The 16,361-nt window shown below is 43.2% G+C and overlaps 1 protein-coding gene across 5 annotated transcripts in view; it reads right to left on the bottom strand.

The window, feature by feature from the left end:
• The window catches only part of LOC126335195 (extracellular serine/threonine protein CG31145), a 1,599,051-nt gene that overhangs the window by 26,110 nt on the left and 1,556,580 nt on the right, over positions 1–16,361 (bottom strand). For all 5 annotated transcript variants that reach the window (XM_049998199.1, XM_049998198.1, XM_049998200.1 and 2 more), the window contains one exon: positions 10,659–10,963. In XM_049998199.1, coding sequence (XP_049854156.1) covers positions 10,659–10,963 — 305 coding nt within the window. The remainder of the gene's footprint in view (positions 1–10,658; positions 10,964–16,361) is intronic.

Raw genomic sequence — 16,361 nt, 5'->3', positions numbered from 1 at the left:
CATATGCATAAAATATGAGGACATGCAAGCAGTAGAGAGTGGCCCTGCTAAATGCTTGGTATTGCATTTTCATAATAAAGTACGTTGGATGGAGCATTCTGCAAAATCCTAAAATTGCCTAAATAAACCTTTATTTTCAGTGCAAATGCAGTCAAGCATGGATGACGTAAAAAAGAATTAAGAAGTAATTCGATGTCAAAATTTTCCGCGTCTAAAATCGAGATAATACGAGTTAAGAGTGGTGAAAATTTCAAAATTTTCCTGTAGTAGGGTTTTTGAAGAATTGCGTATAGTATGTGTTGCTTCTTCGCACCTGCATTGTTTAATCAACTTCGTAGTATCTACAAATTTCAGGTTGCAAATAATAACTATTTGTAGCATATCACAGTGATGTGAGGGAAGTCAAGATGAACAAGTTGGAATAACAAACTAGTGGCTATGAAGCCGTGAAACAATCTCAAACTGGCCAACCAAAGTCGCCTAAGCTACAGATGTTGAATATCCACTCACCCTCTTGCGCCAACGGCTTTCGAAAACGGTAATAAGATACCTATGAAGGTAATGAAAGGAAAAACACTTTTGAACATGTTATCCAAATCTAATTACGTTTCCAATTCGAGGTAAATCCATCCCACATAAGCAAAGTGGTCTCGTACTAAAAAGGCCAGAGAAACAAAACGCTTTATCTGCGAATTTTACGCTGCTAAAATTCCCGACATCTAAATATAAGATTGACAGGAAGTGCAAAATGGTTACGGAGGAAAATCTAGAGGACAAACGTAAGAATATAGACGCATATATCAATAGCCGAAAAATAGATACTTCCTAGAGGGAAATTAAAGATGCCTTTGGAGAAATGAGAAGCAGCTGTATGACCATCAAGAGCTCAGAAGGAAGACCAGTCCTAAGCAAAGAAAGGAAAGCTGAAAGGTGGACGACGTACAACATTATAGAATTGGAAGAGGATGTAGATGACGAGGATAAGGGAGAAATAACACTGCGAGAAGAATTTTACAGAGTGCTGAAAGACCTAAGACGAAACAAGGACGCGGAAGTAGATGACATTCCGTCAGTCCTATTTGATAGCCTTGGGAGAGCCAGCCATGACAAAACTCTTCCATGTGGTGTGCAGGAAGTATGAGACAGGTGAAATACCCTCACACTTCAAGAAGAGTGTTGTAATTCCAGTTCCAAAGGAAGCAGATGCTGACAGGTGTGAAAATTGCTGAACTATCAGTTTAATAACTGATGGCTGCAAAATATTAACACGAATTCTTTGCAGAAGAATGAAAAAACTGGTAGAAAACCAACCTCGAGGAAGATCAGTTTGGATTCTGGAGAAATGTGGGCACACCGAAACAGTATCGACCTAACGACTTATTTTAGGTTGCCAGCATTTTTTAGAGAAAGCTCTCTGAAATGCTGACGGTAGCAACGTTGTGTGGAGTGGCCGCGCGGTTTGAGGCGTCATGTCACGGACTGCGCGGGCCCTCCAGCAGGAGGTTCGAGTCCTCCCTCGTGTATGGGTGTGTGTGTTGTTCTTAGCATGAGTTAGTTTAAGTCGTGTGTAAGTCTAGGGACCGATGACCTCAGCAGTTTGTGCCCTTAGGCGATCACACACATTTGAACATTTTTTAGAAGCAGGGGTAAAGCACAGCGACTCAAGCGTTATTTACGTCTTGTACAGAAAGCAGAGGGCGGATCTAAGAGTCGAGGGGCATAAAAAGGCAGCAGTGATTGAGAAGGGAGTGAGACAGAGTTGTAGCGTATCCCAGATATTATTCAGTATGTACGCTGAGCAAGCAGTAAAGGAAACAGAAAAAAGGAGAAAAAATTAAAGGAGAAGAAAGAAAAACTTTAGGATTTGTCGATGGAATTGTAATTTTGTCAGAGGGAGCAAAGGACTTGGAAGAGCAGTTGAACGTAATGGACAGTGTTTTTAAAGATGGATACAAGATGAACATCAACAAAGGTAAAATAAGGATAATGGAATGTAGTAAAATTAAATCAGGTGATGCTGCGCTAGTTAGACTAAGAAACGACACACTGAAAGCATAAATGAATTTTGCTATTTGGCAGCAAAATAACTGATGATGGCTGAAGTAGAGATGATACGAATTATAGACTGGTAATGGCAAGAAATGATTTTCCGAAATTTGTTAACATCGAATATGTTCTTTTCTGAAAGTATTTGTATGGAGTGTAGAACTGTATGGAAGTGAAACATGGACGATAAACAGTTTAGACAAGAAGAGAAGTTTTTGAAATGTGGTTCTACAGGAGAATGCTCAAGATTATTAGATGGGTAGATCATACAACTAATGAGGATTTACTGAACGGAACCGGGGAGAAAATAAATTCTGGCACAACCCGACTAGAAGAAGGGATCGGTTGATAGGACACATTCTGAGACATCGAGGGACAATCAGTTTAGGATTGGAGGAAAGAGTGAATACCGTAAGCAGATTCAGAAGGGTGTAAGTTGCGGTAGTTATTCTGAGATCAAGAGGCTTGCACAGATTGGCATGGAGAGCTGCATCCAGTCATCTTCGGACAGAAGGCCAAAACAACAAACATCAACAAAATTCACGAAACTCTGAGGTAAAATTTATCCAAACGTCAGTTTTACCATTTTTAAGTGCTCGATTAAGTCGCTAGCGTAAACGAGGTATACTTCAAAATGCAGCGAGGCGGAAATGTGATGTATCTTGGGTACCTGTTGCAGGCTAATTTGAGATCACAAATGTCTTATATAAAATTGTTCGCCTTGTCTTATCATACGCTACTAAGTACGTTGTAAGCAGGTGGAGTCTACAACGCGTGTATCCGTTTCAAACTAAAAGCCTAGTTCACAAAATGAATTCTACGGTTAACAACGACCTTAAAGGAATTTTTTTATCTAAATGTCTCCGTCTTGAACAATACACATGTTTAAGGAATGACGAGCCGGTGAAAAGATGCTACTAATTAAATACAGTGTAAGCCCAGTCATTGAAGTATGTGTTATTAGTAACATAAGATAAAATAAATTCTTTTATATATTCGTTTAACGTACATCTTAAGTGATGTGATATTAACAGTCTACAACAATTACAACTGTAGGATATTTAGTCCAGCGTCCAGATTTAAAAATGAAAGTGTGTTCTAGGTTCTTCATTTTTTGCATAACCTCCAGGACTGATTAATTAGGAGCTGTGGAAAGTACACTAAATTCAAGAGACTCAACATAATGTATGTACCATAAATTTTGAGTTTGTGTTGTACTCCCATATATGAAAAGTTCCTCAGCATTTATCCTTGGAATGTATTTAATTTCATGTATATGAGAAATGTGAAAACTTTTGATACAAATAAGAGAGCAATTGCAGCACAACTGTTCTATCCCTCAATGTTCAGTCTGTTTCGTGACAATTGCGAACTCAGTTTTTCATAAATCAGGGAAAAACACAAAACATGAATATCCCGGAAAACACACCAAAAGGACATGAAAGTATGTTTTTAGCATAGCAGTTTCATAAAAACCCGGTAAATTAGTGGAACTTGCAATCGAATTCAATATGTTAACTAGGAATTTGCCCACGACATTTCTACCTATAGGAGTCACTGTATTAATTTTCACATTTACTGAGGCGTGCTGAGACGCTGAGAAAGCACCTAGAAGCACCTATGAAAGTCAGTACGATTATCATTAAAAAGTGTCCTAAAACGTGAAAGAAATTAGAACAGATAGGGGATGCAAATTTGTGTCATCGAAAAAGCAATAAATCGAACTGCAGATATGGCGGGTGCCGTCATACACCGAAGAATCGTTTCGTAGCCATGCATTTCACATACAAATGCTTTGTTGTGACTAAGCAATGACATTTGCGTGTAATGAATTCTCTAACGCGTGAACATGGCGCTGAATAGCGCTATTCGGAGCGAAGCGACACGCATTTGGATGCGAGCCGACCACCAATAATCCATTACGTAAATCAGGAGCCGGTATCAAAGGACGCTAGAATTTTGCAGCCTACGATGACCCATTAAGTCGCATCATACATCGTACGATCCCGTTTCGTTGGCACTGGCTCCACAACGTACTATCGCAGAAGATAACACAGACTATCTGAATTGTAAACTCTTTAACAAACGCAACGCCTGCTTCTGAAATATTACCAGCGATTAAAATTCATGGACCATCAGATTAACACTGGAAACGGCCCTGTGAATAAGCCCGAACGACAACTCATATTGTGCACACTTTTTTCCGCTAGTTACAACGTACTTTACCCGTGAGAGAGTGCGACAGTTTGTGATGAAATAGCCATTTGTTTTCAAGAGATGTTTCATTTTGAATTTTTAGGTTTGGAAGAAGTTACATATTTAGACTCGAAAAATCGATAAAAAAACTCATATGGCACTTGGACGGATTATATGAGTTATACCCTCTTTTAAGGGAGATGGGAGTCAACTTCAAGGGAGGGTTTTGATAAAAGACGAAGATAGTATTTTACAGTAATTTTCGAGTTGAAAGCCTGAAACGCATTGTTTAAGGTTTTGGAAGAAATCATCCGCACTGGCTATAGAATTATCAAAAGTCACGACAGGTTTCGCGTCAACTGAAGACGCATCCTCGGGTTATAAAGATTCTTTTTACGAAGTCGTTGCCGAAAGGTAACTGCCTTAGAGCCACTCCTCATTATTCACGTCAAGTTGTAAACAAATAGCGCGCTAAAAGTGGTAGTCCGTATTTAAAACGAAGGGGAAATCAGAATCGCACCACAACCAGGGGGGTGACTGAGCGGCAGTTGGCAAAGCGTCAGGTTGCATTAATATTTTAATTCGTTATCATTACTGTTTGTCAAAAGAGACAAGTGTGTTACTTGAGAAATGATTTTCTATGAGTGACTTCATAACTCTGAAAGTGTGTGAGTCAACGTCTGCTTTATCTGCTAATGGGGACTTGGGGCCTGAGATGCGACCTCTAGGGTGGAACGCTGTAACTTGGTACAGATTTTCGGTTCTAGCCAGCCCTGAAACATAGGTTTAATAGATTTTCTTATTCATTTTTAAATGACAGCATTCACTTTTTATGTGCTGCATTTTTTATGAAATTACAATCATTACTCCAGAAAAAGAAGGCTTTTTCAGATGGAAAAACATGTTCCAAGAAACAACATTGTGTGTATCTAGGAACAAACATTCTATTCAAATTTAAAATCGTTGCAGTCGATAAAATCTTAGCCCATCTGTTACGTTATTACACCAATAATTATCAGGTGAAATAAGATTAAGCGGAAGTGTTATCAAAAACCACTTAGAAGTTAAGTAATTTGAGAAGTAGAAGCTACTGGAAGCTAACTTAAATTTTCTTTTTCAGCACAGATAAAATTGATAAGAAATTAAATAAACTCAGTTCATTTGCAAGTATCACATGTTACACGGTGAAAGACCTTCTTCTGTGTCGAGGTACCAATGCGCCTGTTTATCTTCGACACTGTGAAACATGTCTACTCTACTGCAGGCTCCATGGTTTCCGTATTTTTGGAGGGGGCAGTATGAACAAAATATGTAAAAAATGTGCAGCGAATATGGGCTCTACAATGCACCATTACGAGCTGTGGATACTTCTTCGGTAGAGGAGATATTTTTCACAGTATGGAAGAGCAGCAAGCGTTCATAGCTCTTAAGGTATACATTTTAGAGCCCTTGTTTACAGCTCATTTTTTCTTGTTTTGGTTCATACTATCACATACAGGCGGATCTCGTCTGTTGACTGACAGAGACCGCCGACAGTTGACGAGGATAGTAATGTGTAATAGGAACACATCTTTTGTGACCATTACACAGGAATTCCAAACTGCATCAGGATCCACTGGAAGTACTACGATAGTTAGGAGGGAGGTGAGAAAATTTGCATTTCATGGTCGAGCGGCTGCTCACACATCATGCCGGTAAATGCCAAATGACGCCTCGCTTGGTATAAGGACCGTGAACATTGGACGATTGAACAATGGAAAAACATTGTGTGGAGTGGCGAATCACGGTACACAATGTGGCGATCCGATGCCAGGGTGTGGCTATGGTGAATGGCCGGTGAACGGTATCCGCCAGCGTGTATAGTGCCAGCAGTATAGTTCGGAGGTGATGGTGTTACGTTGTGGTCGTGTTTTTCATGGAGGGGGCTTGCATCCCTTGTTGTTTTGCGTGTCACTATCACAGCACAGGCCTACATTGATGTTTTCAGCACCTTAGGAGTGATTTAAAATGGAATGATCATATAAAGTTGATCGTCGGTAAAGCAGATGCCAGACTGAGATTCATTGGAAGAATCCTAAGGAAATTCAATCCGAAAACAAAGGAAGTAGGTTACAGTACGTTTGTTCGCCCACTGCTTGAATACTGCTCAGCAGTGTGGGATCCGAACCAGATAGGGTTGATAGAAGAGATAGAGAAGATCCAACGGACAACGGAGAGCAGCGCGCTTCGTTACAGGCTCATTTAGTAGTCGCGAACGCGTTACAGAGATGACAGATAAACTCCAGTGGAAGACTCTGCAGGAGAGACGCTCAGTAGCTCGGTACGGGCTTTTGTTGAAGTTTCGAGAACTTCACCGAGAAGTCAAGCAGTATATTACTCCCTCCTACGTATATCGCGCGAAGAGACCGTGAGGATAAAATCAGAGGGATTAGAGCCTACACAGCGGCATACCGACAATCCTTCTTTCCACGAACAATACGAGACTGGAATAGAAGGGAGAACCGGTAGAGGTACTCAAGGTACCCTCCGCCACACACAGTCGGGTGGCTTGCGGAGTATGGATGTAGATGTAGATGTAGATGTTCTTGCTTCCCATTGAGCACCAGTTCATAATGCACGGCCTTTGGAGGAGTGGTTAGACGACAATAACATCCCTGTAATGGACTGGCCTGTACAGAGTCCTGGCCTGAATCCTGCAGAACACCTTTGGGATGTTTTGGATTGCCGACTTCGTGCCACGTCTCACCGACCGACTTCGATACCTCTTCTCAGTGCAGCACTCCATCAAGAATGGGCTGCCATTCCCCAAGGAACCTTCCAACACCTGATTGAACGTATGCCTGTGAGATTAGAAGCTGCCATGAAGGCTAAGGGTGGGCCAACACCGTATTCCAGCATTACCGATGGAGGACGCCACGAACTTTTAAGTCATTTCAGCCAGATGTCCGGATACTTTTGATCACATAGTGCAAGTACCTCCATGGTTTCAAAAGACAACTGCGCAAAAACTGCAAGACATACTGAAAATAGACACACACCAGTGGACAGAGCATCTTTCCAAGTTTATAACTCACACTGCAGGTTCTCAGTGTGGATTTCGTTTGTGTGTGGCGAGGGTGAATGCGAGAGGGCAATTCGTTGACACAATGTTTCCGCAGAGGTGCGAAGGCAGCTCGCTTTGCGAATCTGGTAATGGGTTGCGAACTATTTCGATGTGACAACACAGCAACGAGAGTTAACAATGCGAACAGCACAACCTACAGGCGCAGTCTGGAATCGTGAGAATTCTGCTAATCGTTGGTAGGCTTCCCTTTACCTGTGGGGCACTGATACATAGCAATAAAAAGCAAGAGGTTCCAATTAGTTCTGTGATAACCTATCATTGGAACACATTCACTGATAAGCCAAAACATTAGACGACTGCCAACCGCGATGTTGGATGCCGCCTGGTGGCTTTGCGGGCACGTGTCCATGTAACATAGATATTCCGCAAGGAACCATAGGGTGCGCGACGGAGGGTGACCTGTACCCCTGCTTGTAATTTCCTTTCCTGTTCCACAGACAAATAGAGCTAGGGGTAAACGACTGTCTGTATGCCTCTCTATGAGCCGTAATTTCTCGTATGTTACTTTCGTGGTCCTTACGCGCCATGTATGTTGGTACCAGTAGATTCGTTCAGCAGTCAGCTTCATATTCCAGTTCTCTAAATTTTCGCAACAGTGTTTCTCGAAAAGAACGTCGCCTTCCCTCCAGGGATTCCCATTTGAGTCCCCGAAGCATCTTCGTAACACTTAAGTGTTTTTCGAACCTTTCGGTAACAAATCAAGTAGCCCGCCTCTGAATTACTTCGATGTCTTCCTTCAATTCGACCTGGTAAGGATCCCAAACACTCGAGCACTACTCAAGAACAGGTCGCACCAGCGTCCTACCTGCGGTCTCCTTTGCAGGTGAACCACTCTCTCCTAAAATTCTCCCAATAAATCTAAGTCGACCATTCGCGTTTCCCACCACACCTCTCACATGCTCGTTCCACCTCATATCGCTTTGCAACGTTATGGCCAGATATTTAAATGACTTAACTGTGTCAAGCAGGACACTAGTTATATTGTATCCGAACATTACAGATCTGATCTTCCTACTCATCCGCATTGACTCACATTTTTCTACATGTAAGGCTAGCTGCCATTCATCACACCAACTGAAATTTTGTCTAAGTCGTCTTCAGTCACTCAACTTCGACGTCCGCCCCGATAGCTGAGTGGTCAGCGTGATGGGTAGCCGTCCTACGGGCACGGGTTCTATTCCCGGCTGAGTCGGCGATTTGCTCCGCTCAGGGACTGGATGTTGTGTCGTCTTCATCACCATTTCATCCCCATCCGGCGACCAGGTTGCCCAATGTGGCGTCGAATGTAATAAGACCTGCACCAAGGCGGCCGGACCTGCCCCGCAAGGGGCCTCCCGGCCAATGACGCCAAACGCTCATTTCCATTTCCACTCAACTTCGACACCCTACCGTACACCACGACATCATCAGAAAACAACCGCAAACTGGTGACCACCCTGACCACCAAATCATTTGTGTGTCCAGAGAACAACAGCGGTCCTATCACACTTTGCGGGGGCACACCAGAATGTACCCTGGTCTCTGATGAACACTCGTCGTCGAGAACAACGTACTGGGTTCTATTATTCCATACGCTCGTACCTCCGTTAACAGCCTGCAAATGGTGCTCCGTGTCACAAGCTTCCTGGAAGTCTAGAAATATGGAATCTGCCTATTGCACTTAATATATAGTTCTCAGTACATCATGTGAGAAAAGAGCAAGCTGAGTTTCGCACAAGTGATGCTTTCCAAAACCAACCTGATTCGTGGAAATAAGCTTCTCCGTCTCAAGAAAGTTTACGATATTCGAACTGAGAATACACTCATGCTCATAAATTAGGGATAATTGCAGAATGTAGTGCCACACAACGTGGCACTACATAAAACTGCCGCTAATAGCATAGGCACATAGGGAACACACGACACAGATCTGTAAGTATTGGTGATAAGCTGAGAAAACAGTCTCGAAACACATATGCTACAAAACGCCACTGTTTACTGCACATGTACGCCGACATCAGTATGGGATACACACGCACACAGGCGGCAGAACGGGTTGGCATACTCTGGATCAGGTGGTCGAGCAGCTGCTGGGGCACAGCCTCCCATTCTTGCACTAGTGCCTGTCGGTGCTCCGGAAGTGTCCTAGGGGTTTGAAGACGTGCAGCGATACGTCGACCGAGAGCATCCCAGACGTTCTCGATCGGATTTAGGTCTGGAGAACAGGCAGGCCATTCCATTCGTCTGATATCTTCTATTTCAAGGTTCTCCTCCACGATGGCAGCTGGGTGGGGCCTTGCGTTACCATCCATCAGGAGGAAGGTGGGACCCAATACATTCCTGAAAAGGCGGACAAACTGGTGCAAAATGACGTTCCGATACGCCAGACATGTTACAGTTCCTCTGTCAAAGATATGCAGGGGTGTACGTGCACCAATAATAATCCCACCCCATACCATCAAAACACTACCTCCATACAGGTCCCTTTGAATGACATTAAGGGGTTGGTATCTGGTTCCTGCTTCACGCCACATGAAAACCCGGCGAGAATCACTGTTCAGACTATACCTGGACTCGTTCGTGAACATAACCTGGGACCACTGTTCCAATGACCATCTACTGTGTTCTTGAGACCAGGCTTTACGGGCTCTCCTGTGACCAGGGGACCTTGCAGGTCTCCGGGCGAATAAAAGATGTCTGCTCAGTTGTCGGTAGACTGTGTGTCTGGAGACAACCGTTCCAGGTCTCCAGCAAGGCTACCTGCAGTACTCCGTAGCCGTCTGCGGGCACTGAAGGTGAGATATTGGCCTTCTTGTGGTGTTGTACACAGTGGACGTGGCGCACTGTAGCGCCTGGACACGTTTCCGGTCTACTGGAATCGTTACCATAATCGTGAGAGCACACTTTGTGGCACACGGAGGGCCCGTGCTACCACCTGCTGTGTTTGACCAGCCTCCAGTCGCCCTAGTATTCTACCCCTTATAACGCCATCAATAAGTGTTCTTTGAGCCATTTTCAACACATAGTCAACATTGGCACGTCTGAAAACGTCTGCACACTTACTCGCTGCACGGTACTCCGACATGCACGGACACGGCTCTTCGTATGTGGGCAGGTCAAATGGACCGCACGGTCATACCACGAGGTGATTTAAACAGGCAAACCGCACACCAGAGCGTTGTTTCAACGTGTATCAGCATTATTCTTAATTTACGAGCACGAGTGTATATTCGATGTTTCTGCAGCAGACAGGAGTTGCAGACACCAGTGTGTCCTGCTTTAGGGAGCAGGCAGCGGCCGGCCGGCTACTCACCGTTCTCCCACTGGGCCTTCCGGCGCTTGTGGTAGGAGCGGCGCCAGGGGTGCCTCCACACTTTGCGCGGCGCGACTGCCTTGTCGGGCAGGAAGGCGGCGAAGCTGCCCTCCAGCGTGTCCGGGTTGCCGCAGATGGCGTGCGCCGTGTCGCAGTAGTACGAGCAGCGGCCGTGGAAGCACAGGTTGTCCGACGGTGACACGAAGAACGTCTTGAGCAGCTCGCCGTCCGCCAGCTCGTACAGCTCGCTCGTCATGTTCAGCACGCGCCCCGACACCGGCATCGCCCTCCGGAAGCCCAGCAGTCTGCCGACACGTCACAGACTCACTCACTCACTTACACAGTCATCAGTAAAAAACAGTTTTACAAATACGAGGGTTGCCCAGAAGGTAATGCACCGTACTTTTCTTCGACAATTCTTTATTGAACATTACGAGAACCACACACACGTAAGAATGGTGTTTTATCTACACGCCCTATTTTTCCACTTAACCTACGTCTTGTTCTGTGGCCTTCCTCCAGCGCGAATCAAGGTCGTGAACGCCCTGTCCGTACCAATCCTTGTCCTGGTGGTGTACCCAGTGCTTCACTGTGTGAATCACCCCTTCATCGTCCTCAAAAGTCTTCCACGGACGACATCCATTAATGGCCCAAACAAGTGGAAGCCCGAGGGGCTAGGTCGGGTGTGTCGGGTCTCCCCGACTGCATCAAATCGTGGAGCCCCGCCGAACCGCCTAATGACCTCACCCTCCGTGCCAAGCGACTACATCTACATCTACATTTATACTCCGCAAGCCACCCAACAGTGTGTGGCGGAGGGCACTTTACATGCCACTGTCATTACCTCCCTTTCCTGTTCCAGTCGTGTATGGTTCGCGGGAAGAACGACTGTCTGAAAGCCTCCGTGCCCGCTCGAATCTATCTAATTTTACATTCGTGATCTCCTCGGGAGGTATAAGTAGGGGGAAGCAATATATTCGATACCTCATCCAGAAACGCACTCTCTCGAAACCTGGCGAGCAAGCTACACCGCGATGCAGAGCGTCTCTCTTGCAGAGTCTGCCACTTGAGTTTGTTAAACACCTCCGTAACGCTATCACGGTTTCCAAATAACCCTGTAACGAAACACGCCGCTCTTCTTTGGATCTTCTCTATCTCCTCTGTCAACCCGATCTGGTACGGATCCCACACGGATGAGCAATACTCAAGTATAGGTCGAACTAGTGTTTTGTGAGCCACCTCCTTTGTTGATGGACTACATTTTCTAAAGACTCTCCCAATGAATCTCAACCTGGTACCCGCCTTACCAACAATTAATTTCATATGATCATTCCACTTCAAATTGTTCCGCACGCATACTCCCAGATATTTTACAGAAGTAACTGCTACCAGTGTTTGTTCCGCTATCATATAATCATACAATAAAGGATCCTTCTTTCTATGTATTCGCAATACATTACATTTGTCTATGTTAAGGGACAGTTGCCACTCCCTGCACTAAGTGCCTATCCGTTGCAGATCTTCCTGCATTTCGCTACAATTTTCTAATGCTGCAACTTCTCGTACTACTACAGCATCATTCCCGAAAAGCCGCATGGAACTTCCGACACTATCTACTAGGTCATTTATACATATTGTGAAGGGCAATGGTCCCATAACACTCACCTGTGGCACGCCAGAGGTTACTTTAACGTCTGTAAACGTCTCTCCATTGATAACAACATGCTGCGTTCTGTTTTCTAAAAACTCTTGAATCGAGCCACACAGCTGGTGTGATATTCCGTAGGCTCTTACTTTGTTTATCAGGCGACACTGCGGAACTGTATCGAACGCCTTCCGGAAGTCAAGAATAATAGCATCTACCTGGGAGCCTGTATCTAATATTTTCTGGGTCTCATGAACAAATAAAGCGAGTTGGGTGTCACACGATCGCTGTTTCCGGAATCCATGTTGATTCCTACAGAGTAGTTTCTTGGTTTCCAAAAACGACATGATATTCGAGCAAAAAACATGTTCTAAAATTCTACAACAGATCGACGTCAGAGATATAGGTCTATAGTTTTGCGCATCTGCTCGACGACCCTTCTTGAAGACTGGGACTACCTGTGCTCTTTTCCAATCATTTGGAATCTTCCGTTCCTCTATAGACTTGCGGTACACGGCTGTTAGAAGGGGGACAAGTTATTTCGCGTACTCTGTGTAGAATCGAATTGGTATCCCGTCAGGTCCAGTGGGCTTCCCTCTGTTGAGTGATTCCAGTTGCTTTTCTATTCCTTGGAGACTTATTTCGATGTGTATTCCTGTCGACATCAGATGCTCCATGGACTTTGCACAAGCGTTTGTGAATCTTCCCCACAGGTTCTTTCCGTGCAATGAGAAATTCAATGACGGTACGTTGCTTTGTAACGTACATCACTTACAGACGCCATTTTGAAACTGTCCTGCAGCTACGCTATGTGTCGCAAGTGACGGATACTTTGCGCACTCACTCAGGAGACTTCAAATTATACATACGTAATGTTATGCATTCGTAGCGTCGTTTTCGGCTGAGAGAAAAAAATGCAGTGCATTACTTTCTGGGCAACCCTCGTACGTTGGCTTTCGTGACCGGTATCAGGCTCATTAAAATTCTTGGGCATTTACTGCCGAATCGTCTTATAAAATAGTTAAGGCCAGATTCTCGCTCAAATGACCATACAATAGGCAAAGCCAGGAATTTTTTTTGAGTCAATGAAAAGACATACAAAGCACCTGTTTATGGATTAATATTGATCACACTTTGAACTTTATTTTAGATTTTCAATACATAAATAATGGCGACCATAATTATAGTTTGATCAAGGGAATGCGAGTTTGAAGTACGCAAACTGCGTGCATTTTAGTCACTCAGGAATTATCTGAAATCAAAAATGGATAACATCAGTTGATACTAGATTAAATTTATGGGAGCTTATACCTAACCACAATGAAATAAACTTAAATTTAAAGATATAGTGCTAACTCAAACTTTTAGTTCGAGTTTTGGTGGTTTTGCTCACTCATCATTGCTTTACAAAAAATATGTGATACTAGCAACTTTCATATATTATAGGTATAAGCTCCCAAGAAAAGTGTTTACTTTTCAGGGGTCAAAGACAGAAGTTAGTAGGATGAACCGATTTTACTTTATGCTGCATACACTTCTGACAAACCGTCCCTGTAGAAAAAAACATTTTTAAAGTTTAGGGGAAACTTTTATATCTATTATTAGTTCAAGTTGCATAAAAACCACATGTTATTAATATATTTTTGGTGTCAGTGAAAACAAATCTGAAGTTAGATGAAAATGGATAATCCAATATGGTGGCCCAAAAGTTATGTTTGAACAAATTTCAATCACAAAAAATATTTTCCAGGGTCATATATCAAACCTTGCTCTAACTCGAATTGTTCCTGCAGAGCACTTCCCTCGTTCTTTTTGGCGATAAAGTCCATCTGCCTGGGCTGTACATGGCCCTTGTATACACCCTCTAAAGGTCTCTTTAATTTTCCTCTGAGCAGTATCTGCCTTACCTCTTGTGATGTATGCCTCTACATCCTTACATTTGTCCTGTAGGCATGCCTGTTTATCCATATCGCACTTCCTGTAGATCTCATTTTTGAGACGAGGCTTGGCTAGCATCTGCATTTATGTTCAATCATGCGTTTCCCGCAGTGTTTCCATATTTTTGTTCATCCTCTGTACATCAAATCAGCCTTCGGACAGGCAGCAACTAAAAGAACAACGCACTCAAAAACTTTACGTATCGAGCATTATTTCTCAGTTTTATCACTTACAATCTCGTGAGATTGTTTTTTTTCCGATTAGTATTAAAGTTACCGATGTGAGGTGTCCCTGACATTCACCCAACGTGCTTTTCCAAAATAGTATTAAATTTACAAAGACAAATATCTCTCTGTCGGCTTCAGAAATGTATCTGCTTAGAAGGGTAAGGGCGCCTGGAAATAGAGGACTGCATTGTGCCGGCTACAGGGCTGACAAGACCTGCAAACGCGGCGGTGGCACACGGAGAGGAGGGAAGTCGCTACAAAGCGCTCCGCCGTCTGTTCGCTGCAGTCCCCCTACAGCGCTAGAGGCCGTTGTCGGAATGCGGGCTCCGGGACGTATTTCAGCAGCGCATTTCAGTAATTATATCTGGCCACCGCGTCTTGGAAATTGTATCCTTTGCATGAGTCATTTTTAGATACGAGCAGAAAGCTGTGTTTCTGCATCCGGGCTTTGAGACGAGAATCCGAACAATAAAAACTATCGGTAAAAGGATATTAGCGAAGAAAGACACATTCTGTCTAACTCACCTTATAATGAGTCTCCCTCCTCTGACATTACTTTTTTTTTATAGAAATAACCGATAACATGTATACTATCGATTCTTACGTAGGTTAAAATTATCTCAGCTGTTTCACTAAAAGAATTCATACGATTTTCTATACGATGTATTTTATTTCAGGCTAAAATGTATTTAAAGAAATCAATGTGTTACAATCGATATGTACTAACCGTTAAAATTACTTTTCCTTTAAAAAGAACTGAAATTACAAAATTTGTGGCATACTTAAAATTCATGTTATTAATTGCACCCTCTAATGCTACTTATTAAATTTATTTCTGGATTTCTTTATGAAATAATGATATAATTTGATAAAGATTCTTCTCCCGTCGAGAAAGTTGGTAGATTCTCTTGCTCTGTAAACTCTTTGGAATTTGTGAGTACGGCAGAAGGCAAGTAGTGGTGGCCATGCCTCTGATGAAAGTAGGCGTTTTTCTAAACTTGTCAACAACAATGTAATTTTTGGTGTGATACAAGTGAAAATTGTAAAGTCGGTGTGATTTAGAGGAATGGGACAAAAATATAAAAAAAATCATAGCAACAGGCAAATCTTCGTCAGTTATTTAATCAAGAACCTACAAAATCGAAATTTAGATGCAACAGTGTACCCCTAGACAAGACTTTGAGCCATCAGCAGAAACAACAAGAAGAGAAAATCAAGATAAGTAAAAAGCTCTTCTTTCGTACATCTTACGCTTCTCGAAGCTCTCAAAATTTGTGCAAAGACAAAGAATTTTAGTGGTGATGTGTGGGAGGGTAAGATTACAACCTCCACAATTATTTATGTCACAACGTAAATCCTCTCAAAAGTTTTTACCTAAAATTGCTGTATTACTAGCGTTAACAGGAAAGTGAATGAAATTAATTCATAGATCTGATATAATCAAATTTTCCTGAAGACATTTGAGTCTCACCTCCGTTGACAATAATGCTGGAAACTGAAGAAGAGGAAAATAAGGTGAAGATATGAATCGAAGTTTGTGTTATGGAGGGCGGCGGCGAGGATAGCCCATGCATCTGCATTTGCTATAATCCTGTGTTGGTGTAGGGGTTAGCACACGTGCCCAGTAACTCGGGTTCAACTTCCACAAATTTTAATTCATTTCTTCAGCTTCCATCACTATCGCAGAAATAAATTCAGTCTGAAGATACTGCGTGACAGGAAGTCAAACACGATATGTCACGTCTTTATTTTATTGGATAATTTCGCCCTTTCAGGGTTCCGTACCCTTACAGGCTCACTTGCCTGTATGTCTATCTGTCCGTCCGGCTGTTAAAAACCCTTTTCCTCATGAACCGGTAGATGTATCAAATTGAAATTTATGTCACGCACGAA

Source organism: Schistocerca gregaria, chromosome 2 (assembly GCF_023897955.1).
Source record: "Schistocerca gregaria isolate iqSchGreg1 chromosome 2, iqSchGreg1.2, whole genome shotgun sequence".
NCBI classification, from domain to species: Eukaryota; Metazoa; Arthropoda; class Insecta; order Orthoptera; family Acrididae; genus Schistocerca; species Schistocerca gregaria.
The sequence above is the reverse complement of the archived record's forward strand: the minus strand, read 5'-3'. Positions and strand labels throughout refer to the sequence as shown.